The following is a 25,620-nucleotide window of genomic DNA, read 5'->3' on the forward strand; positions in this document are numbered from 1 at the left end:
ATCCTTACGCGCTTCTAGACCTTAACACCGTAATAAGCGCCCTCCCACCTATCACTCCATCTACAGATATACACAGAGAAATAATTCTCGTTCTATCCTTCGCTTCATGCGTCGTAACTTTTTAAAAGAGCGCGAGTACGGATCTGTCTGTTGTGTTGTTCGTAACCCCGGTGTTACAAAAAAATGTGGTGAGTCGTTCGATAATTATTATTAATGTTTCTACAAAGTAACTGTTTTGTTTACAAACACGAAGTCGACATAACCTACGATTTTTGACACATGACCTGTTGACGATCGGTCGATTGCTGGAATTTCAGCATAATCGATAAAGTTATACATACATGCACGTGTATGAATATATATATACACATTACATAGCTATCTTTGGTTTACTTTTTGAGGAAAATTGTTACCAATAGGATATCATTAGTACTATATGTAAAGGAACTTCAATGCAGCAATATGTAATGTTTCTTGTTTTTTATCATCAGATTTTGCTTTTAAAGATGCACTATCCATACCATGGCACGATGGTCGACAGTATTGTCGGGGGTATTTCTGGCCCTTTCCATGATCCTCTCACTGGGCAAACTTCTGATGCTTGCTGCTGGAAATGGAAGCAACGGAGATCTCACAGAAGCAGATCAATGGCTTGCTGAGATTGGGTTTAAGCAATATCGTCCTCTGTTTAAAAAGAAAGGTTTGTATCTTATTTTCTTTTATCAAAATTTTATTTCAACGTTACAAATTGATTTATTATAACAGTTCTAAGAACATTAATAAAACAATCATTTGAATCCTATTTATTATGTAAAATTTCACTGTTAAAACTTATCTACAAATAGAAAAAGAACACATAAGTAACTTCAGTCACCTTTGCTACTTATTTCTTAATACGCAATGCTATAAACCAAATAATATAAACCAAAAACGAATACTATAATTTTCTACTAATCTATAATACTAAATCTTATGATAAATTTTTTTCTGATATCGATAAAACATTTTTTATAAAGAAGAACGCATCACTTGATATTAAGCAAAGATTTTATTCTTTGACAAAGTTGTTATCTTATTTTTGGTTTTATATTCTATAGATAAGAAAAGAAAATGACACATTCAATTGAATTATCACATAGTATAACTAGTTGTTTATGACAAATTAGTAAAGCTGATAATTTATGAAACGGAACAATGAAGCTTTTATCTTCGATTATGCACGCACATGCAGCTTATATAATCGATCGTGAAATAATAGAATTTATTGAAGATATTTGAAATAATTTCGAAATACTCTTATTTTTTCTTTGCTAATTCAAACGAACGAATATAAATAACAATGTCATTTTAAATTATAAAGTAAATATCGATTTGAGGATAGATAAATGGAAATAAACTACGCATCACGCGATTCCTCGAATGCAATAAATATATATTTAAAAAACAAAAGGAAAAAAAGAAAGATAAAGAATCGTATCATCATTTACGAAATAGGGGAGGGGCATTGATAATTTTCGGTCCAGCTCGATCAAGAGGATTTGCAGGATATGCTGACATTGCTTTGCTCGTGTCCTAGCCCAGTTGGCTCACAGATATGAGACTCGAAGCGCTTGCGCGACCCAGGCCTTTCTACAACCTCCGTCCTCCTCCGTCCTCCTCCTCCTCCTCCTCCTCCTCCTCCTCCTCCTCCTCCTCCTTCACCTCATCTTGCTCCTCCTCCTCCTTCTCCTTCTTTTCAACGGAGTACACCTTGCACCTCGTTTCGAGGCTGGAAGGAACGGATTCAGAGTTTCCAGCTGCAGCAATGTCACTGCGCGATGTTCGCACTCGGGAGTGGGAAAGAACCCTCGTTCTCTCTCGTTCTTCTGTGTATGTTTGTGGCTGACCCCCAAGAGTGCGCTCAGTACACCACTTCAAAGCATTCATACGGACTAATTTCTCTAAAAACCAACGAAAAAAATGTCTACGTCCTCTTTCTCGTTTGTTCTACAACGAAAATTCGTTCATCATCATTATCATCATCATCATCATCCTTCTTTTTCTTTTTTTTCTTTCTTTTTTTGTCATTTCTCCTTGAAGAGAAAAATCTAGTCCTTATATTAGTTCTTTTGTTTTCTTTCTTTTTTTTTTGTCTTCTTTTCTTTTTTTATGATATAAGTGTAACATAATGAAACGATATAACTTGATATTAAAGATAAATTATTTTACGTTCCGATTAATACGAACAATCTTCATTAAATCACGATTATCTTTACGTTAATAAATCGTCGGACAATTTTCTTATTATGTAGGCACACGTAGGCCATTACGTTCAAGTTCCTAGTTGAGTTTCGCTCGATAAACATTAAAATTTCACGAAACAGATATTTTCGTGCGGTTTCCCTTTCCACTTTTGGATTGTGGAAGGTTGTCACCAAGTATAACTCATTTTTGCTGGCTGACCAATAACTAAAGAACTACTTTGATGCGTGCTATTCGTTGCATGTGCCAAATTAATCGAACTACAACGACCTATGATTTTCGTGGCATAACGACCACTTCAATCATTCGATTACGTTCTATTGCTAAATATTATCAAGCTCGATGTTATTTTATATATCGTATAAATCAATTGAACTAACAAATTTGAAATAATAAATCAATACATTTTATATTTATTTCATAGTAAGAAATTCATATATCGGAAAAAATAAATTCGAAATAATATATCAATTCATTTCGTATTTATTTCATAGCAAGAAATTCATATATCAGAAAAGATAAATTCGAAATAATAAAATTTCATATTTATTTCACATTAATTAATTCATATTTAAGGAAAACAACAAAATAATAATCGTCATTAAATGAATATGAAAAGAATGAACGAATATGTCCTAATGAACGTCCGGTACTTTTGTACTTTGTACCACTTCTTTCTTATCCTGTCCTTTCAGAAATGTCAAATGTGACAAAAGATCTAACGTTCTATTTCGACAAGTATAATACAAAAGAAAAAAAAAAAAAAGAAAAAATTGAAACAAACGAAGAAGTAGCTGTATTACGTGGACTTTTATAATTAGATGGATATCAATATTAAACCTTTCCATTACGAGGTCACCGCTGGCATGATAACAATACGTTTGACATTATAACTTTGTTTAGTTATTAAAACAAATTAGTACGAAGAAAATTAAAAAAAAAATATATATATATATATAATAAACGTATATACGAGAAATATAAAAATCAGATAAAAAATTAGGAAAATAATTATAATGCAAAAGATTTAATACCCTCTATAATTCAATTTTTTATCGTGTCTGTAAAAAAATTGTCTAACAGGTGAAAGTTATGATATTACTATTGTAACTTTTATGTGATATAATATATTACATATGCTAGTATAGACTAATTATAAAAGTTATATTAAAAAAAAAGAAGAAAAGAAAAATGAGAGAAAAAAAATTTCATAACGATAAAATGAAATAAGTAAATAAATATATATATATATATATATAAGCGTACGTGAATTGAAAGTTACATAGACCTTTATAGAGGGTTAAAAAGATAATGAGACATTTTTGGCAAATACTTAGTATCAATAGAAAATACGATGGAGTGGAAGAAGCGCGTAATCGGTTAAAGATCGAAGGAGTCGGGAAGGACGCGCGTTTAAGAAGGTCGAGTCAAAGTGGGGATGAAAGAGTAGAGGAGTGGGTGCCTTGGCTCTGTCGAGGTGGAGGGGGAGCTCGGAGACGCGTCTCGCGAGGGTGCAGTAGTCGTGAAGCGTGAGGCCGCGGGAGCCGATCACCTTAGTGAAGTTCGCGCGTGTCCGGCAGAAATATGCGCGCGGCCAGAGGGCGCGTCCTTGTCGACGGGGAAACCGCGAAGCGCGAGCCTCCTTCTTGGAACCTTTGACACGCGCCGCCACCGCGAGTAGTCGCGAGCGATCCTTAGTAGACGCGCCGTGTCGTGTCTCGAGTAGAAGCTTCGCTTTTTTATTCGACACTTTAATCCTCCCCCTTTTTGATCTAATCTTTCTTATTTTTCTTTTAATTTCTTTCCTTTCTTTCGTTTCTTTATACATTCATTTTCATTTATCTTTTCTACTTCGTTTCTCGTAAATCAACCTGCTCCGCTAAGCTTTCTCTAATCGTAAAAAAAAGATTTTTTATTGCTGTTTGTGCTTTTCTTCCTTGACTTCTTCTTCGTCTTCTTCTTCGTCTTCGTCTTCTTCTCCGTCTCCATCTCCGTCTCCGTCTTCGTCTTCGTCGTCTTCGTCGTCTTCGTCGTCTTCGTCGTCGTTATTGTCTTCATCGTCGTCGTCGTCGTTGTTGTTTATTAAATTTGCAAGGTCCTTCCTTTCTGCTTCGTCTATTTCTACTTCTTGTTATTCTTGTTCTTCAATACCCCGCGTCTAAAGTCGATCACCCTCCGCCAAGACGATCTTCTCCGACAGGCACGATGAAGTATTAGTCGAAATCGTAAGTGACACTTCTCTTCGACTTTGTTTTTCTTTTCTTTTATCGACATCGATCTATCTTTTTCTCTTTTTTTTTTTTTCTTTTTTTTTTATGTTCGGAAAGCTCTTTTTGTTTATTTACAAATATGTAATTATGATGAGAGAGAGAAAGATCTTTGTTTTTCTCTTCGTGAATATGTTTTAGTTAGTTTTTATTAGTTTCGATATAGAATCATTGTATGTCTTCTTCACGAGTGGAAAATTGAGTGTATTGATATTTTTGTTCGATAAATTTTTATTTTTTTTCTTTTTATTTATTTATTTTTTTTTGTTATTTAACGAATAAAAAAAATATAGCGAGACAAAATCTGCTGGTATGAAATGTACGAAACACAAATTTTTCTAAATATATCATTTTCTTGAAGAAAAAAAGTGATAAAAATATATAAAAATAATATGCTATCTAAGATAAAAATTAAGTTTTTTTTTTTTTTTTTTTTTTTTTTTTTTTTTTTTTCGAAGATTAACGGTGATATTTCATATGTTTTAACGTATTTCAGAAAAAAAACTCTTATATAGAAATTTCGTCAAAAATCCGTAATTATTTTAACTTATACTCAAATATATTTTTAATTGAAAGATTCATGTTAATCATGTTAAACACGAATGGAAAAGAAAACTTATTCAAATATGTTTTTATTCCTACAAAAAGATTCTCTTCCATTTACTCTTATTTGCATTTTTAATTAAATGCAAAGTTCGCACGCATGACATGTGAATTCGGAAGTTCATTATCTTGAGAAGGGTTGTATTACGGTTTGTTTCGTGTACAAAAAGTGTGGGAGAGAGGGGTTGACGTCACGATTTCCACCACCCCTTATGCTAGAAGTAACGATACGATCTCGTACATGCGAGCTATTCGAGATTTCTGAAAGTAGTAGATCCTCTAGAGAAGGAAAGAGGGGGGGAGAGAGAGAGAGAGAGAGAGAGAGAGAGAGAGAGAGAGAGAGAGAGAGAGACAGCACTAGTGTGTCCTGCATTGCGGAGATTTACTCGTACTACTCAAGCATGAACGCGAAAGTACTACCTCCACGCGTTTTACGAGTATCGAGTTCACACCATTTTCTTCTTCCTCAACAGTTTTCTTTCCTAAAGTATATTGGAATTTGTCATACCTAATCATTGTTTTACGAGATGAAAAAGAAAAGAATATCAATTTCGAGATAGAAAGTTTTATTAATTTTTACAATGAATCTCGTTTCATAGTTTATAGCTTTAAATCGTAAAAATGTTCTCTTTAATGACTTATTACTATGTAATATATGTATGTATGTACGTATATGCCTTTGAGAAATAACAACGTATCTCCGTCGATCATGACATTTACGACGTTACTTTCGACAGTTATTGCAATTTTATTTCTAAATCGATGATCGCTCGGTCTCGCATCCTAAATTTCAACGTCGATTTCGAAGTACGTAACAAATACTAAATTTATACTAAACTGAATAACTTGCCGTCAAGATGAAATGTTTCGATCGTTTAGGCATATCGCCTGCTTTGATATTGTTAGTTCTTTATTCTTTGTTTTTTTTTGTTTTCTTTTCTTTTCATTTTCTTTCTTTTTTTTCTTTTTTTTTTTGAAAAGTTTATAGATAAGAATGAACGTGTATGCTTTCCTTTCACACAGTCAACGTCAAAACTCGATCAAAAGCTTTTGAAAAAGAGAAAAAGAACAAGTTCAAAGATGTAAATTTCAACGCACGACTGAACGAAAATCGATTCGTTGAAAACGCGCCATTGCGACGGACAAGTATACTTGCTATAAATTAATTCGATTTTTTTGTGCTTGTTTGTTTTTTTTCTCTTTCGGCTTCATTAAAAAAATTCTCGCGATACTGAATTGATTTCTTTTTTTTTTTCTTTTGTTTATTTTTCTTACTTTTGGCTTTATTAAAAACATCGACAAGTAAACATGTTCTCCTTATCCTAAAGCCGATAAATACGAGAATATTATTCCTATAAAATAAGAGAAAGAAAGATACAAAAAAAAGGAGAGAGAGAGAGAGAGAGAGAGAGAGCGAGAAGAGACGAATTTTACCAAGTGGATAAATTAATTTTTTCCCTTCTTGATAAAACGAGAGTCCTTTTTTACGCAAAACATAAAGCGCGTCTTGAAACACACGTTTCAAGTACTTCTGCGATACGGATTCCTAATAAACTCTTAAAAAAATATTTACTTGGAGATCGTCTCATGAAACTTATTACTTTTTCTCTTTCTTATCCTTTTTCTCGAAAGAGAGTTTCAGAACTTTATAAAGTAATTTTCGAAAAACATGTCGATTTCATTTTGTAAATGAATATATTTTCAACGTGAAAAAGAAGAGAGAGAGAGAGAGAGAGAGAGAGAGAGAGAGAGAGAGAGAGAGAGAGAGAGAGAGAGAGAGATATGGAATTATCTAAAAAAAAGTGTTAAATATATTCGTAAAATTTGATTTATCGTCGTCGATTTTAATTATCTTCTCTTAAGTACAAGGGTCTTGAAAAGAGGGGCGAAAAATAAAAAAAAAGACATGACTACTTTATCGAAAGTTTATTTGAAAGTAACGGAATCGAACGATCGTACCCGTGCGAAAAGAAAACGCGCAAAAAGGTGAAGGTCGGTGAAAGGAATCAATTCTTTTATCTTTATTAACTACTACCTTGCTTACACGCGAAGTTCGACAAATCGATTTCTTGGGTAGTCAAATAGTAGATATGTTTTATCCTTTGACGTTGGAAAGATCCTTGCTATCATTCGATCGATCGATCAATGAAAAAAAAATTATCTAAATATTTATTTTCGTTTTAATCGACAAAATCTTTGAGAATGGTAATATTTCATGATTATCCTAGCTTGAAATCTCTTTCGTTTATATTACAACTTAATGAGACGGAAACGAAGAAAATGTAATTAGATCAGAGCCTCGTCGAAAACGTATCGTTAAGAGTGAAATTCTACAACCAAAAGAGAATCGTAAATGAAATCGGATTTGAACGGCAGAGACTATTCTGTTTATATAACAAACCGATTAAACATCGATTAGAATGATTAGAAGAGAAACGCAATAACAGTGCATATGTGTATATATACCTATCTAATTTCCTTGCAAAATAGACAAGTTCAATCCTATTCGAAAGTTAAATAAATGTAAGAAATATTCTAGACGATTAATTATCGAATTAGTTGAATTATTTATAGACAATTATATGATAGTATTTAAAAGATTAAAAAATATTTTTCTCTCTTTCTATACGGCGTATATGTATGCATGTACTTTGTAGAATAAACGAATTCAATTTTATTCGAAAGTTAAATAAATGTAAGAAATATTTTAAACGATTAATTATGGAATTATTTGAAATATTTACACAGTTATACGATACGATTTAAAAGATTAAAAAAGCTTTCTTTCTCTCTTCCTATACGGTATGCATATATGTGTATATATGCACATTTATCTAATTTTCTTACAAAATAAAAAAATTCAATCCTATTCGAGAGTTAAATAAACGTAAGTAATATTCCAGACGATTAATCACCGAATTATTTAAAATATTTACTAAGATTTATAGGATACGATTTAAAAAATTTGTTTAAGTTGATGAAAAGAGATCCTCTAATTAAGTTAATTACGAACAATGTGTGTGCGCCCTCGATTGTGCCTAAGACGTGAAAGAAAAAAAAAGAGAAAAAAAATGAAGTTCTAATTAGTGCAACGAACAATTCTTCTATCTTTTGTCCATCTTAGACAATATATACGGACTCTTAAATCCTTCACGTGATTCGTATCGCCCATGCAATGCATATCTACGATATGCTAATGTGCCATACTAAAAACTGAGAATAAAAGGTATTTGGAAAAAGAAGTGATTTCAAAGTTACCCTGAAAAAAAGAAAAAGGAATATTTTTTATTTTTCTCGCAAACGCGTATCCATTGTTGAATAAAGTTTTAAATAGCATTCACCACTCACCTTAATAATTAAGCTGAAAGAAAAAAAAAGGAACAAGAGCTAAACAGCGAGACAAAATATTTTTGAAATAATTTTTATAAATATTATCGTATCTTTGAATACAATCTATAAAAGATATATGTGTTCAATAGATATAAGATAATATATAATTATATTATATTCATAATATATTATATTATATCAGATTACGAGATAAAAGATTCGATTTCACAGACCTTACCGACTATTTCTAACACAACAAACGATTCTAATGGTTTTGTAAAGGCTTAAGATGTAGGATCAGATACGTATTACATATGTGAATATACACACCAAGAAACTTTGTTTGATTTCTTTCGTTGGAAGATGTAAACACAATGTTAGTACACATGTCGAAAGTTCTACTTTCGAAATATAATGGTAGTTCGTTTTCAAGGATGGCTGACAGACACGAAAGAGTAAAAGATATCTAAAGATGGAAATTGAATTTGATAATCCTGACCCGGTATCACATGCAGCAAATGCAAGCAGAGAGAGAGAGAGAAAGAGAGAGAGATGGAAAACAGCGAATCGATCTGGCCTACCTTCATAACACCTACTACTCTCTCATGCATAATCATGAGTATGTGTGACATACATATGCCCCGGTTTTCCTTCTGGTTCTCCTCTTTCTCTTAACGCCGAAAGGATCGTTAGCACGAAGTGATACCAGCGAAGGATATCTGTCCGAAAAGGTCAAGGGTCCAACGCGAATTTTTCTAAATGCTTCTAATGAAATCTGATACCATTCTTGCCTGAGAAGAAAATATTTTTCTTAGATAATGTACGACGCGATAATTCGTCGATTTATGAAAAAAGATAAAATAAACTTAAAAAAAAAATAATAAAAATAAAAACGAAAGTAAATTTATTAGTTGAATAGTAATAAATGTTCCATTAGAAACTAGCATGATTTAGTTTTTTTTTCTTTTTTTTTTTTTTTTTAACGTGCTTTTATAAAGATAATCTCTCAATGAAATATTCGTCATTTTGCCAAACAAAAGAATCGATTTGTCCGATCGTTATTTTCACGAGGCAACGACTCTAATTGGAATCATCGAAAATCGTGAAGAATCGTAATCATACTAAATGAGAATCTCGAGTATTTCTTATGTATAGGACGAATCTCTCTTTAGAAATGACATTTTTAACGACATAGAAAGAAGAGAAGCGATGTAAACGGGAAGATATAGGAGGAAGGGAATCATCATAGATATGGCGACCCTGATTTGACCTCGAGTGGACTCTCGACCCCTTTTTTTAGGTATCCTTAATTCATAGCATCCTATTACTGCTTTTGACAAATCATTATTACATATCTTCGATCATGCGTGTCTCGTTGACCTTATTTTCTTTTTTGATTCGTGCGAATAAATGGTAAAAAAATTTTCTTTCTCGATAAACCGTAATTAAATTTCTTTTTAAATGCCTGTTAAAACGCAATATTAATGATTTATCAAAAATAAATTGCATGTATTGCGTTTTGGTTACAAATGAGAAAAAGCTATATAAAATGGATGGACTAATTTCTCTCATGAATTATCGATTTTTCTCCTATTGTATTCTACATTCGTAAGCGCGCGATTTTGTAGTATATTTGTCATACGATTAATGCGATTTAAATTTATTACTCCTACTTCCGTATCCTTTCTCTCTCAACAAAACCAGTTTACTTTGCTGTGTATAGATACGCTTAAAATATTCATATATTTGCGTATATATTACCTATATATACCTATATAATATACATAGATTAATGCAATGGTGTTAAATCGGCTCGCGTGTCGATAAACACCTTTTTTTCCCTGTGTGAAACAAAAATATTACCGGAAATCTATTCATTTTCTAATAAACGTACATGACCCAGAATATATTCCACTCGCTATATTTTTCCAAATTTAGAAATATATTTTTCTCTTTTATTTCTTGATTAATGCAATTTTCCACTCGTTAGAATCAATCACGTAGAATGATTCATAATAAATAGAAATAAAAATTGAAGAAAAACTATATCGTAGAATCAGATAGGAAGGACGAAGCTCGCGATAAAAGGAATCTTACAAATATTTTGTCTAAAAAAAAAAAGATGACCGCGACAACCGACGGACGTAATTGCGGAAAAAATACATCTTAGTCGATAAAGAAAAAAGTTTGTCAGAAGGGAAAAGAGACCCGAAGGAATTATGCCGGACAAAAATCCAACCTGTCGAGATGGGCAACGCGAAAACAAAGACTTCTTCGTCGATGAGATATCGTCGATCGGCATGTCACTGCGGCCCAGCGGCAGCGCCTCTTCCGGTGAGTCGACATCGATCGATTTTTCATTTTATTTTACGATATTTGTTCTTTCATATCTGTCTATCTATCTTTCTTTCCCTTCTTCCCTCTTCCCATCTCTCTTTCTCTCCTCTCTCTCTCTCTCCTTCTCCCACTCCCTCTCTCCTATCTTTTCTTTCTATTTCGTCTTCGAAATTTAGACATTTTTCGACGTATGTATTTTTCGAGATAAACGAGTAAACTGTTCATCCATCATTCTTTCTATCGTTCGACATTTTGATAAAACAAAATATCATCGTGGCTGCTTTTTCCCCATGAAAAATTTATCTTTCCAGAAAATACTTTCCTTTTAACTTTTCACACAAATAAAAAGATAAATTAAGATTCATTCTTTCGCGCTTTCACAATTCGTTCGTTCAGATAAATTATAATAAATGCTAAAGTACCGATAAGTACTTTTAGAAACTTTGAGCGAACGCTCACGTTAGTATACTTTGCATAATAAATTCGAAGTGGTATTTTCTTGAGTAAACGTGCCGACGGATCCGTATCAAAAGGACCTACTTTCTTACGATGATTAATTCCTTGAGTAAGAAAGGACTTGAAAGTACTTCAACGAAGAAAATTAATTTTACGATAATGCCTAATTAGATGGGTAAATGTAACAACATCATTTTTCTTGTTCTCTTTCTTATTAAAGCCATTTTATTATCATGCAAATTATAGAAGAAGAACATTCGAATGATATTATCAATTATTTCAGCTTAATAAAAGTATATATTGTTGAATAACAACATTAAAAATTCGATTAATCATAATTAAAAAAAAAAAAAAGATCAAAGATTTAACTCATTGTTAAATCGAATCAAGCACTCGACTTCGACTCTCTAAGTTGTAAAAGTAAATTCTTTATGAAGGCACCATTTGTAGCAGAATTTGTCAATGATTTATGTCCACCAGTCACTAAACATTTCGTAAGATCTTTCCTCAATTGCGAACATGGTTGCGGTATTGACGGTGAAACGAGTAACATCCAAACTGTACGTAATTGATTGAAAAGATTCAAAATGACGCATTCAACCATTTGCTCGTTCTTATCCCCTAAGGGAATGGAATCGTCCATGGCACAGAGCCAAAGTACGTTGTCCAGCCATAATTCCAGACCACGCAGATCGATCTTGTAATTAACACCGTGATCTTTTAGCCACAGAGTTAACTAAAACGTTCGAGATATATGAAATATTTTCGATTGATTAGTTTCTACGGGAATAAACTAACGGAATAATATTGAAGAGGTAACGTTGAAAATGTTGAAAGATATAGATAGGCAACAATAAAAATAAAAAAAAAAAGTAAGAACGTAAATTTGAAAAAATCAAATTGGCAACTTGACAAGTCTAATCATGTGGAAAGAGCTTTGTTCCGATTTACCTTTGCACGACATTGGAAGGTCAGTGGATTACCGTCGAAACGTAACTTGTCGAGGGCTCTCAACGATTGTAGAACGTTGCTTTCCAAACATCCAAGTCGATTTTCGCTAAGATCGAGTCTGCGAAGATTCGACAATCTCTCGAAGGCTAACGACTGGATCGTCGTGATCTGATTATAGGAGAAATCCAACTGTTGCAAGGATATCAGCTCTTGGAACCAACGATCCTTCACTTGGCTAATGTTATTACTCGAGAGAGTGAGTTTCTGGAGATAAGTCAAGCCACGAAAGGCATCGTCGTCTATGTCCTTGATGTTACAGTTTTGCAAGTTCAGAGCCACCAGATTCTTGGCGTATCTTGAAAATGCGTCTTTCGGGAGTTGACGTACATCAGATTGAAGGATCATGATCGCAGATATTACGTTATTGCCTTGATCCAAAGATTTTTCCAAACTTTCGTTTGTACACTTCACTCGATTCCCAAATCCTATACGATTTATAAATAATTATTGTTAATTTATTCAATTCTCAGAAATTGCTTGTTATTGTAGTAATGCTAATGAAAAGGAATATTGTATATTCCTGTTCATTGCGTAATATTTGTTTGTGCATTTTAGTACTTAGAGCTCACGTCTCAATGCATCGAATATAGAATAGCGACTGATTTAATGGTAAATAGAAGCATAATACGAATGTAAATATTCGTTATCGGCAACAACTATATTCATGAAGCGAGGATATGCGTCACAATTTATAGAAATTATGTTAATAAGACTATCGAGGATGCTTTAAAAGCGTCAACTAATATATAAAGGGATATTTTACTTGTAGTTGTATTAGTAACTTTATCTTACCTTCTTCATAATTGTTAACGGTACACTTTGCTAATGTTATCACCATGAAATTGAAAATATAGAATAACACAAAGAATATACGATCCATCCTGAATAATTTTAAACTTTACTCTTCTCTAAATGGTCTCTTAATTAAGAATAAAACGGAAATGTTCGCGTAGGATGGACAAATCCTTGCAACGTCGAAATTATCAATTTCAACATTTTCCGCTTCGTGATATGGTCATATCTTTGAAACAATTATTCCGTAAACACAGTCTATTCGAACTCTTTTAAATATACTTATTCGTTCAAAAATAAAAATGAAAATGTCTACAGTACGTTCGGTACTATTTCTTATTTTAAAGATACGTAATAAATTCATTTTCAATCGGATTTCGTTTTCAATGTCATTAGGTATCTCGACCCTCGCCAGCTGTGGTGAAGTCGACGCACTACCCGAACTTCCGGCACAGGATGAAGAACGTTTACAACGTGCAGCACGTTTGTTGCAACAACGGCTTGTATTACGTCAATGGTTGGCGGATCATGGCTTACATAGCTATTATCAAAAGTAAGAAAAGCTTTGATTACATTTTGTTAATACAGAAAAATTCAATTTAATTCAAGTTGATTCACCGGATAAGAAAATAATAGAAATTCTATCATATTCTCTGTTTCCATCAGGTTAATGCAAATGGACGTTATGTCTCTGGAAGATGTATATTGGGTGGAGGACACTGCGGCACAAGCCACGCTTGGCAAGGATCTACAACGATGGATTCAGGCCAGGCAGGCATTACCCACTTCGAAGAGAGATTTAGAAACTTTAAAGGCGGATCTATGGAGTGCTGTTGTAAAAAACAGTCAACATCAAGACGCTTGGACATGGGGTATATTTGATTAAACTTTAATATCTTTTACATTTGTTAGCGTTTATTATAACTCCCTTCCATTTTGTTATCTATTTTATTCATTAGTAATTTATATGAATCATTTACCTCTTTACAATCTCTCCTATTATTATTGTTTATCTACTCTTTATCATTATTCTTATCTTCGGATATTATTTCTCAGGTGGAATGTTAGTAGTATCCGTGTCAGTAGCTGGTTTAGTTACTCTGGCTGCTATGACGCAGCCTGCATTAGCACCAGAAGCTAAGCATTCTCTTTTGCAATATGTTACTGGAAAATATTTATTACCGAGCAACTGTCGTGTCCATTTTGAGTGGGAAGAGCCACAACTTGTAGGAGAAACAATGACTTTTACTGTAAAGGTAAAATAATCGAAATAAGTTATTTTGTTTTGATCCGAGTTCTTTTTTCATTTTTATACAAAAAGGATTTTTTTTCTCTCTCTCTAAATATTATCTTCCTCAGTTCTATCAACGAAATGGTCAACCATATCCGATCTGCGACAAGGATAATCTCATTGTGGAAGTGACAGAAGGCTCGCGGAGAGTAGCTACTCTAATAGAATTAGGAGGTACCGATCCTTTAGCTGCAAATACTGCAGTAGTGAAGTTCACCGTCCGCCATGCTGGACAATACAAAATAGCTGTACTTATTGGATCATGTCACGTTCACGGCAGTCCATTTCTTAAAAATTTTCTGCCTGGTAAGAACATAGTTGATGTTAGAAAAATATATAAAATGAAAAATTGATTTTTTTTATTTTTTTCATTTTTCCTGTTTATAGGACCTCCAGATCCAAATAAAACCGTCTTCGTACGTCAAAGTTCTACGGTCGTTTGTACAGCTGGTATTGCACATTCAATGACAATAGAACCACGAGATGAATATAATAACTTATGCATATTTGGCCCCGGCGAAAAACCCACTAAAGGGTACGATGTCAATATTATTCAGGCAAGTGATTTTCTGATTGGGATTGGTCGAATCATTCGAGAAAAGATATTCATTAGAATATTTTAACAGCAGATAGGTAATCATGCGGAAAAAGGATCGGTTATAGATTACTCGATTCATCTCGACTACGATTCTCCAAATCAGAGAGTTCGATTGAAAGTTAGCTTTCCAAAAGGTGGTTGTTATCATGCGACTGTTAGCCTCGCAGGATTACAATTACACAATGGAGACTTTGACATTATCGTTCTGGAAAGTACGTCGAATAATTCCTTATAATTATATATATATTTTTCATATGTTTACTATTCTCTTCGTTTTTTATTCTTCTTTAGGTTCAGTTGCAAGATTGGTTCATAGTAATGTTGCTTCTAAAGATCCAGATATATGCTACGTTGCTAAATTATTAGGTATGCAAGGTGAAAGATTCTCTAAGCCAAAAAAAGTCTTTTGTTATATATCACCAAAGCAATTAACGATCAAGGAATATTTATTAAAATTCATTCCTAAAAGACTTGTTACTTTTAGACTATGTCCTTCGACTAAGGTAAGTGTTTGTGAAACACGATTGAATATATACAATTTGTTAAAGAATTTTTACTTTCTTTATAAGATTATTTAACGTTCCCAGTTTCATTTTGACTGTTTGAACAATCATCACGAGGGATATCATTCGTTTTCAATAGACGACGGATGTCAACCACCTGTCGAATTAATTTCTTTATATCGCGATATAATAGCCGCTACCTTTACATTGTTTCTTCTTAAAAATATCGGTGGTAGCGAGACCTTCGCCGATAAACAAGATTTTTTTTATCACGAAGTTCGAAAACATCACCAGAAATATTATCATGAGAAACTTTCAATGAAAGTGCAACGAGACAAACTTTTAGAATCGGTAATTACTAAAATTTATTAAGATCATCCTTATTACAAGCACTTTCTAAAACTGCATATTTTGTGATATTTTCTATTGTTTTCAGTCGATGAAAGCTACTAAAGGATTTTCAGTGAGCGATTGGTGCAGAAACTTTGAAATAACGTTTCAAGGCGAACAAGGTAAAAATCAATAAATACTATCCATGCATACAAATATTATAACTCAACTTTGTTCACATCGTTGTTGTAAAATTTAGGAGTTGACTGGGGTGGTGTACGCCGTGAATGGTTCGAATTGATCTGCGCGGCTTTATTTGATCCAGGAAATGGTTTGTTTGCATCGTTTGGTGAATCCCAACAAGCTTTGGTACATCCTAACAGCAAACGACCGGCTCATCTTAAGTTAAAGCATTACGAATTCGCTGGTCGTATAGTTGGCAAATGTTTATACGAATCGGCACTCGGAGGATCGTATCGACAGTTGGTACGAGCAAGATTTACAAGATCTTTTCTTGCACAAATTATAGGTCTTAGAGTGCATTATAAGGTAAAGGTATCTGTACAAAATTCAAAATTTATTTACATCACTTTTCCAAATGAGAATCATAACTCATTATTTCACAATACTTTTTATAGTATTTCGAACAAGATGATCCCGATTTATATTTGAGTAAAGTAAAATATATTCTTGAAAATGATGTGGAAGAAATGGAATTGTATTTTGTTGAAGAGGAATACGATAAGGACGGTCAATTATTAAAGGTGAGCCAGAAAATTCAACTCATATGTTATGTGTAACTTATACTTTTTCTTTTTCTTCTTTTTTTTTTTTTTCTTTTCCTTACAGGTAGCAGAATTAATTCCTGGAGGTAGTAAAGTACGCGTTACCAATGATACGAAACTTCGGTATCTAGACGCGTTAGCGCAACACAGACTCGCTAGTTCAATTCGCAACGAAGTCGATCACTTTTTACGTGGTCTCAACGAACTCATTCCAGACAACCTATTAGGCATATTCGATGAAAATGAATTAGAAGTACGAATCAATAGTTCTGTGTGTGTATATAAATATATACATACACACACATATGTATTTTTAATTCACATTTTACCAATTCGTATATTTCCTAATGAAATTTGTTCCATACAGTTACTGTTATGCGGAACCGGTGAATATAACGTAGCAGACCTACGGACACATCACATAGCTAATGGAAGTTCTCCAGAATTTCTACGTGTCCTTGATTGGTTTTGGACGGCAGTAAGTAATTTTACACGAGAAGAAATGGCACGATTACTTCAGTTTACTACCGGTTGTTCTCAATTACCACCTGGCGGATTTCAACAACTAAGTCCACGCTTTCAAATAACAGCGGCTCCTACATTCGCGAATTTACCTACAGCTCATACGTGGTACGTGCTCTCTAAAATAACATAAATATTTTAATTACAAGTAACTTAATTCATCTAATTAAAATTTATTTATCTTTTTTATAATTATTTTTTTTATTTTTTATTTTTTTTTTTTTTTTTTTTTTTTTTTTTTCATTTTGTTCTTATTTTTATTTTTTTTAGTTTCAATCAACTCTGCTTACCCGATTACGAGTGCTACGATCATTTCGAACGAGCGTTGTTATTAGCGATCAGTGAAGGTACCGAAGGTTTTGGTATGATCTAACAAGAAAAAAGCTATATACTGATAAAAACATACATACACACATTATACATAAATATACAAGCTAACCTCTAGTCTATTCTAGTCAATATAATTTGTCCATTATATTGAAATAATGTATATTGTGTACCATTTTTTATTATTTGATATCAAATATTAATTTTCATTCCAATGTTTACTTTCGATAATGTCTTTTCTTAACAAAGCTTTTATACTCTTAAAAAACATATGAACTGCATTTTGTTAAACTTAAGTCGTTTGAAATATCTTTAACAAATGTTCAGCTAAATTATGTTCTGCTAATGACCATCAAAATTTAAGCGTAAGAACATGCCGCATTTAATGGCTTGTGGTAACGTTTTTATATAAAAACCGTTATATACTAACAATATAAGAGCAATTTTTAATCTCACTATCAATGAAAATTTGCTCGATTTCTCAAAGCAAAATTTAGTATAAGTAAGGTATTCTAAGTGTTGTTGAATACATGAACATATTTCGTTACTCGAGCCATAAGATTCAGCATAATTCAACTTGCAAAATAATGGCAAGACCGAGGTATTTAAAATATTGTTTTGTAGATACTATCGTAGATTTTAAAAAGGTAGCGCGTTAATCGTTATTGATTCATACAAAGGAAAAAGAAACTATAGAAAAAGATATAGATTTGAATCTTTTCGTTTGTTATTTTTTTTCTGTTTTCTTTATCTGTGTAGTAAATATACATATATATATACATATATATATATGTATATATATATATATATGTATATATATGTATGTATATATATATATCGTCAAATTGTTCATTAGAAATTACGAAGTAACTATAATAATTTGTATAATCGTTTCATATCTCATCGTTATATTTCTTCTATATTATTATATTTTATGTACTCAATTACGGAACGAAAGCAATCACAGTATAATCAAAGCCAAAGGCAAAAGACAATGTATTGTACATTTAGAATATACTCTACGACATTCGTTAATTAGTGCGTACATACGTGAATCTCGCAATAAAAAGAAAATTTCTTAATATCGACGGTATATACTTGTTACTTTCTATGGAGACCCGTAGATCGGGTTTTATAAGAAGTTTTACTTATGAAAAAAATATCACGACCACGATCGTCGTGGCATTGCAAATAGACTAACGTGAATTATGTTATTCCAACCACTTTAAGAATAAATTCATTTCTCAAGACTATACCGTTCGGGATTGTATAATACATACCATACTCAGGAAAAAAAAAAGAAAAGAAACCCCATTTTGTGATAAGTATAAATCTTCCACTGTTCTACACGTCATGCGAAAAGACAAAATAGAGAATCTTACTTGCAACGAAATTAGCATAAAAAATAAAATAATAAAACAAAAAAAAAAAAAGAAAAGAAAAGAGAAACACGGAAAAAAGGAAACAATTAGGGAATTTCACGAATCTGACTTAGAACTGTTGTGGATGATGCTTAAGATCCGTCTTGTACTTAAAAACACAGTAATGCAAAATGTGATCGTGCATTTCCAAAAGCAATGACACTTGCACGTGGTTGCTTAACATTAAAATTAACTCTAATAACATCAGTCTTCTCTATATAAAAAAAAAATACTATAGTATAAGCCGCAAGCATATTCCAAGTTATGCTTCCTTTTAATTGCTTTGCAACTGTATTGTCGAAAACACCAGGATTCTCTGATATGAGACATGAGAACTATGAACAAAAAAAAAATAAAAAGGAATCAAGAAATCGTAATAGCACGAGAGAATCATATTTATTAAATAAAAACTGGAAATAGATACACATAGTTCCGTCTTCTGATAAAAACAGATCATGCATCGTTATCTTAGCGGTCGGGTTGACGATACTTTGTTTTTATCAGTTTATCAAAATACGCGAAGAAAAGTGTAAAACTTATAGATTAAAAAGTATATAACAAGCATTTATTCGTATACATTCTAAACAAACTTATCCTACCCGTTATATATTCCACATGATTCTATACATAATATTCATCATGTAATAATAATATCCTTTTAATTATAAAATCATTCGATCTCCAACGGTGAGTAAATTTTCTTCCCAAAAAAAAAAAAAAAACAAAAACAAAAAAGAATATTAAAAATAAAAACAATCTAATAATATTCCTTCCGACGTGTTACTTGTAAATTTTGTTCAGTATTGCTCGTTATTTCTGTCCTCCCCATATATGATGTGCAATAACTTTTCCATAAGAGTTCATCTCATGATCGACGAAAGGTAAAAACTCTCTTCGCAAACTTTTCTTTGACTTCAAACATTCTCAACATCGATATCAAACTCGTCATTGACGTTTAACATATTTCCCAATCATACTTGGACTATAAATTTCAATTATTGATAAAAAAAAAAACTAATTGCATGGTATTAGATTTTATTTAAATAATAAGAATAGAAAGAGATAGAAGGAAAAAGAGAAAATATTAATCTATTGAGAAATATTCAATTCAATAATAGATAATAACATACCTGATAAAAACTAAGATGGTACAGTAGTACTAGATAAAAAAGATAGAGTACGCAATATAGCCCGTGGCGCACGAACAACGCTTCCAGCAATTTGTAAAACTCGACTGCTCCATCCTCCTTCTTGTGATTGTCTGATTAAACGTTCCTTCAATTCATTTAGTTCCATTCTTATGTATAAAAATATAAACAATGTTATATTTTCTTATATAAATTACAGATTATGTACATAAGAAATGAGATATATCTTACAGTTGACCGTTATATATTGATTCGATACGATGCAAGGCAGCTTCTTTATCGGCCAGTTGATTTTCAAGAACGTTTGAACGTAAGCTTAAAGCTTTCCCCGTTTCTATACTCGATCGTAACTGTTTCTCCAATTTCATTCGTTCATCTTCCCTGACCTTCAATTGTCTAAATAAAAAAGAAAAAAAGAAATATCATTGTTCATTAAAAAACGTCGATAATAATATAGTCGACATAATAATTTTTTGTTAAAATATTTTCAATACTCAAATTCAATTTCAAATATTTTATTACAAATATTTTACGTCAATGATAAACAGTGATGTTTAATTATTAAGAAAAAGAAAATGAAATATGGTAATATTTTATATGGTAGAATTTTTTCGAGCTTAATCTATCAACAACCTACTTGGCATATTGTTGATTCTGTTCCTGTGCAGAATCGACGAGTGCGACATGTGCAGCCAATCGAATTTGCAAATCCTCGATGGCAGATTCAGCCCTATCTGCTCTACTACCACGTTCTGTAGCTAAAGCTTCGCTTGCGGATATCTAAAATTACGCAGAGAAAGAAAGAGAGAGAAAAAGAGAGAATGAGAGAAAAGTATAATGAACTTTTTCTTCTTTAAAAACTAAGAGATAAAAAGAAAAAAAAAGAAAAGAAAGAAATTTTTCCTTTTAAATTATTCGTACGAAATAAGTACTCGGGATGCTATTCAAGTTTAAATCTGATCATTTGAAAATCTCCGATCATCGCGATAATAATTTCTAATTGTTACATAACACAATCGAATTCTTACAACTTGGATAAGCATGTTGAGATACAACGAAATTTTACCAACAATAAGCTACAACGTAAAAGAGTTAATAGGGCAAGCATTATCGATCCTTTTTCCTAGTACCCAAGGAGTATTACGCGGTATTGAGTCAGCAACGAAACACAAAGAGTATGACTCAGAGGTTCTCTACGACCTCGCCGTACGTTGACCTAACTAACCAAAATTTTATTTCATTTCAATCAAAAACTGATTCCTGATAATGATCAGTTAATTTTTAATGGATCATCATTGACAATAATTTCATTGGCAAGCGATAAAATTTTACAGAAGAAAAAAAAATAAACGTTTGCCATAATCTATACTTTTATTAAAAATATGGCATGCCCTTTAGAAAAATACAGCGTTTCGTTGGAAATTGAGAGGGTGAACAGAGTGAATCATTGTTTCTTAGAAACCAATAAGAATTCGCATCGTATCAAGAGAGAAAATCCACCCTCACTCTAGATCAACCTTCATTGAGCAGATGTATGACTCATTCGATAGCTTTGTATTGGCAACAACCTACTACTAAGAAGTCAAAGGCCCTATTCCTCAACGAGTATTATCTACTCTTCGTTTACATCCAAGTGAGGGAGAAAGATTTGTATGATGAAGCTCTTCATTAAACTGGTACTCCACTGAAGTTTGTCTCATCGACCGTAGATAAGCCATTACCGATAAAAATTATAATAAAAATATTTAATTAAAAGATTAAATTCTAATGAACCTTATCCAAAAGAATCCTTTTATCTTCTCGTAATTTTAATAATTTCTCACGATCTCTTTCGATTTGTCCGTCTAAATCTTGAAGTTGATTTTGGGCATTGAGTAATTCGTTTCTAAGATTTTCGGTTGTTACCAATCGTTCCTCAGAAATATCCTCTAGACATTTGACTTCTTCTTCCAATTTATCTTTTTCCTAGAACCAAATATTACTTCGTGTTAAATAGTTATAAATATAATTGCGTTAAATTCTAAAAATCTTTCATCATTTTAATTAATATGATAGACCATTTCTTGATTGTATACATTTATAAAAATATATAGAAATAAATAATATGATTGTTTACGTATAAAAAAAAATAAAATATAGTGTATTCAACAGATAAAATCTTGTGACCACTGGTGAACTATACAGCAACCACCGTACGATATACGTAGCTCTTTCGTTTCATAATTAGCTGCTGGCGAAGTGCCAAATACTCGCTTGTGTAAGCACCCTACGCTCCGAATTCGTTGGCCACACGTATCTGCTCCTACGAACGTGAACGTGGATGTAAGCATACAAAGCATAAGAGCAAAAGAGAGAAAACCAGTGACACGAATATATTTATTTACGACTATCGACAAGAGAAACGAACTACATTTCTAATGTCACGTTTGATTTTGCTGTCACGATATAAAAATTTATATATATATATATATATATATATATATATATATATATATATATATATATATATATATAATAAATGCGCGCACGTATATATTAAAAATGTTACAAAAACGTTAGATTTAAAAAGCTTTTAAAACTTGTTGAATGAAATGAAAATATAATTTGTCATCGAAAGAATATGATCAAAGAAAGATCAAAAAAGAAAATCATGAACTTTTGAGATCTACTCTTCGATGCACAGTTGAAATTTGCTACGCGAGTTCTCTTGGTAGCGTCATCCCCCTACTTAGAAACACGTCATTGAACTCTCGTATTCGTCGAGCTCCGAGGGTGTCACGCTCTTACACATACGTCACACCTGCTAACTACATATTCTCCAACGTATCCAAATGAAACCTGCGCAACTATAAACTTCTTGAAACAAGTATGAAGAACTTAATGATATTTTGATATTAATAAAAAATATTATCACGATTTGAAAATGTTTTGCTTGTTCGTTACTCTGTACCTATTTGCAAAGTAAATTCAACATTTTAAAAAGGACAAAATCCTAATATTCAACAAGTACATTAACCTCCACCCTATAAGTAAATAACCCTATAACAGATACATTAATCCATCCTATAATACCTAAACTAACCTTATAAATGAACTTCTACATAAAACTACCATGTAAGTTTGAAGTAACAGTTGCATATCTATTGTTTTTACATTTTCTTTCATTCATTTTATCGTTATTACTTTCATTGTCGTCTCTTCGTATATTCAGTTTCTTATTTTTTTTTTTATTTTTTTAATAGAATTTATACTTAGTATAATTATATTAGTACAAATAATATTATAACATTCATATTAAATAATTTTGTTGTAAACGCGACAAAATGTAAGGTATAAAAAGTTAAACAAATTATTTCTTTTACCTTCTTGAGAACATCACGTTCCTGAAAATGTTCCTCAAGCTGAGTTTTCATACGCTGAGCCTCCCAATTCAATTTATTAACACGGCCATTTTCCGTCTCAAGCAAACGACGGAGAACAACGATCTGTAAGCGTAGATGCTCGATTTGCCGTGCTAGTTCTTCAATAGTTTTCTGTAGGTGGCCGACGTCCGCTCGTCTACGTCTCCAAGCGTTCAGTATCAATACATGACAAAGAATATTCGCGGCTTTTTCTGGATTCTGTGAAAGACTGTTAACACCCTCTTCTATGTTAGCAGACAAGAAATTCTTTGTCCACGTTCGATGTCCGATTCCTAGAACACCTTTATTAATTCCTACGATGTCCTTGCTACGTTCTCCTAAATCTTCTCGATGTCCTAGCGACGAATTACTCTCTGATCTATAAAAAAAAAATTGATAATATTTAATATATATGTATGTGTATAAAAGATAAATTTACAAACATGGCGTAGATAGCATTGGTGTTCAAACATGGCGATAACAGCATCAAATGTAATGGAATTTTATAAATCGTTATTTAAAATATCTGATTTATTTACCTGAAATTAGCTATATCTGGATCAATAGCTGCAAATGAAAGATCGGTCATGGATAAGCTCTTTCTACAATGTGACGAACTGATAGCACGCAAAATTGGTGAAGAACAAGCCGAATTTGAGTGATTATTATCTGGGCAACTTTTAATTGTAGCAATGGAGACGTTACTATGATTTATTGCACTTAATCCGATTAATTTAAACGGATTACGGACAGATCGATGGTATGGGCTCGTTCGTTGACATTTTATAGGCAATTGTGAATACTGAAGCTTATGCCTTACACATTGTTTAAGATTTACTGTTATTGAGGAACCAGAAGGATTATCCTCCTTGCTGGTCCCCGCCAGAGCGTAAAGAATAGGCGAATTACTCGCTGAGAGGTACGTTATTTCTGGCATTGCTTCTTTTTTCTGGAATTATATTGCGGATAAAATTCTCTTCGCATAGGCGATCGAGATTGTTTCTTTTGTTATTCTTTGTCATGGTTACGAAATCTGCTTAACTTTCCTTTTAAGATTTCGAGCGAAAAAAAAAGAAAAACGAGAAACGTTATTTCAATCTTCAATATCAAAATCGAACCTTTCAAACTTTCCACCGATTATCCAATAACAAAAATAAACGCATCACAATAGTACATTTTAATAAATCAAAAATAATGAATATAATAATATATTCGATAATGATAATATCAAAAATAATTAATTAATATTAATAACAATATATATTCAAATAAGTTTGCTGTATCCTAATCTTCATCATTGTTTAATTACTTCAATTCGTCGATCTTTTTTCTTCTTTTTTCTCCCTTAATATACCTATATATATTGAAATATACTTGAACAAACGTATATACAGTATGCGGTAGAGAAATGAGTGATTATAAAAATCGATTTTCTCGGATATAACTAGGATAGGGATAATCTGACTATCTATTTTGTATTTTTGTATATTTGTTTTAAAGTAAAAAAAAAAAAAAGAAAGAAAAAAGCATTTCATTGTTTGAAGATGACAACGATTGATGTTGAACTTCTGGCAAAAATATGATTTGTTACGATATAATCCTTACTTTTGTAATACATCTTAATCGATGAACGCATATTTGCGTACCAGTCCGGTCAACTGGCTCATGATTACTGATGGTATTCATAATGCTAATAGTAGAGCATAAACAGTTGAATTTCTTTTAATTCAGCGATGCTTAAAAAATCAATTTATATAATAGCTCGTTTCTCTGTTGTATTCTGTGCTTAAATATACCTAAATGTATCTGAATATACTTGAATATACCAGAGAACATAACTATATTCTATATATCATATACGGAAAGTGTATAGAAAGTATGATTCATCATTGTACACGCGAGAACTCAGGTACTTAGGTACGAAGTTTCTCTATTAAATTCTAAGTATTACGTGACAATAGTCAATGCAATCATTCGATGAGTTATGAATCCTGTTCCTAGACTATCTAGTATTGTATAATTTTTATTTTCCTAACTCTTTTTTTCTTTTAATAAATAACGCACGTAGATCACACAAGCCTAATTTCAAAGTAGACGTTACGAATAATAGAGAGAGAGAGAGAGAGAGAGAGAGAGAGAAATGAAGTAATATAAATATGTTAAGCCAAGTAAAGAGCGATCATAATCACGATCAATCCACAAAACGAAGGTTATGCACGTACATCGAAACTTCGCATTTGACTTCGTGACCTTGATA

General features: G+C 32.2%; 3 protein-coding genes across 12 annotated transcripts; 1 reads left to right on the forward strand and 2 right to left on the reverse strand.

The window, feature by feature from the left end:
- The first annotated feature begins 38 nt into the window (after window positions 1–38).
- On the forward strand, window positions 39–19,378 carry LOC124948608 (apoptosis-resistant E3 ubiquitin protein ligase 1). 9 transcript variants are annotated; one of them, XM_047492438.1, is made up of 16 exons: window positions 39–188; window positions 492–700; window positions 13,434–13,590; window positions 13,704–13,909; window positions 14,094–14,293; window positions 14,397–14,634; window positions 14,716–14,885; window positions 14,955–15,138; window positions 15,218–15,429; window positions 15,514–15,780; window positions 15,866–15,941; window positions 16,019–16,314; window positions 16,398–16,523; window positions 16,609–16,797; window positions 16,912–17,174; window positions 17,337–19,378. In XM_047492438.1, exons 2-16 carry the CDS (start codon window positions 523–525, stop codon window positions 17,437–17,439), a joined length of 2,865 nt encoding a protein of 954 aa, XP_047348394.1. In that variant the 5' UTR covers window positions 39–188; window positions 492–522; the 3' UTR covers window positions 17,440–19,378. The 9 variants fall into 9 exon arrangements, with proteins under 9 accessions (XP_047348394.1, XP_047348397.1, XP_047348396.1 ...); XM_047492441.1 differs by having other exon boundaries at window positions 16,019–16,308; XM_047492440.1 differs by having other exon boundaries at window positions 14,958–15,138.
- On the reverse strand, window positions 1,699–24,942 carry LOC124948613 (spindle pole body protein pcp1-like). 2 transcript variants are annotated; one of them, XM_047492466.1, is made up of 7 exons: window positions 23,903–24,942; window positions 23,325–23,742; window positions 21,736–21,927; window positions 20,600–20,742; window positions 20,194–20,358; window positions 19,945–20,111; window positions 1,699–1,940 (listed from the first exon to the last, which is right to left on the reverse strand). In XM_047492466.1, the coding sequence occupies exons 1-6, from the start codon at window positions 24,298–24,300 to the stop codon at window positions 19,955–19,957; spliced, it is 1,473 nt and encodes a 490-aa protein (XP_047348422.1). In that variant the 5' UTR covers window positions 24,301–24,942; the 3' UTR covers window positions 1,699–1,940; window positions 19,945–19,954. The 2 variants fall into 2 exon arrangements, with proteins under 2 accessions (XP_047348422.1, XP_047348421.1); XM_047492465.1 differs by lacking the exon at window positions 1,699–1,940 and adding an exon at window positions 18,227–19,796 and having other exon boundaries at window positions 23,903–24,941.
- On the reverse strand, window positions 10,974–13,199 carry LOC124948615 (chondroadherin-like). Its single transcript, XM_047492469.1, has 3 exons — window positions 13,038–13,199; window positions 12,186–12,670; window positions 10,974–11,970 (listed from the first exon to the last, which is right to left on the reverse strand). Exons 1-3 carry the CDS (start codon window positions 13,123–13,125, stop codon window positions 11,620–11,622), a joined length of 924 nt encoding a protein of 307 aa, XP_047348425.1. The 5' UTR covers window positions 13,126–13,199; the 3' UTR covers window positions 10,974–11,619.
- Window positions 24,943–25,620: the final 678 nt, after the last annotated feature.

Source organism: Vespa velutina, chromosome 4 (genome assembly GCF_912470025.1).
Source record: "Vespa velutina chromosome 4, iVesVel2.1, whole genome shotgun sequence".
Classification (NCBI taxonomy): domain Eukaryota; kingdom Metazoa; phylum Arthropoda; class Insecta; order Hymenoptera; family Vespidae; genus Vespa; species Vespa velutina.

Excerpts from the sequence above, each read along its gene's own strand:
- LOC124948615 (XM_047492469.1), bottom strand. The coding sequence starts at position 13,125 with ATGGATCGTATATTCTTTGTGTTATTCTATATTTTCAATTTCATGGTG. Across the intron at positions 12,671-13,037 it reads CGTTAACAATTATGAAGAAG|GATTTGGGAATCGAGTGAAG; the intron begins GTAAGATAAAGT and ends TAAATCGTATAG. Across the intron at positions 11,971-12,185 it reads CCTTCCAATGTCGTGCAAAG|TTAACTCTGTGGCTAAAAGA; the intron begins GTAAATCGGAAC and ends CGAACGTTTTAG.
- LOC124948608 (XM_047492438.1), top strand. The coding sequence starts at position 523 with ATGGCACGATGGTCGACAGTATTGTCGGGGGTATTTCTGGCCCTTTCC. Across the intron at positions 15,781-15,865 it reads GAGACAAACTTTTAGAATCG|TCGATGAAAGCTACTAAAGG; the intron begins GTAATTACTAAA and ends TATTGTTTTCAG. Across the intron at positions 17,175-17,336 it reads TTACCTACAGCTCATACGTG|TTTCAATCAACTCTGCTTAC; the intron begins GTACGTGCTCTC and ends TATTTTTTTTAG.
- LOC124948613 (XM_047492466.1), bottom strand. The coding sequence starts at position 24,300 with ATGCCAGAAATAACGTACCTCTCAGCGAGTAATTCGCCTATTCTTTAC. Across the intron at positions 23,743-23,902 it reads CCAGATATAGCTAATTTCAG|ATCAGAGAGTAATTCGTCGC; the intron begins GTAAATAAATCA and ends TTTTTTTTATAG. Across the intron at positions 21,928-23,324 it reads AACGTGATGTTCTCAAGAAG|GAAAAAGATAAATTGGAAGA; the intron begins GTAAAAGAAATA and ends ATTTGGTTCTAG.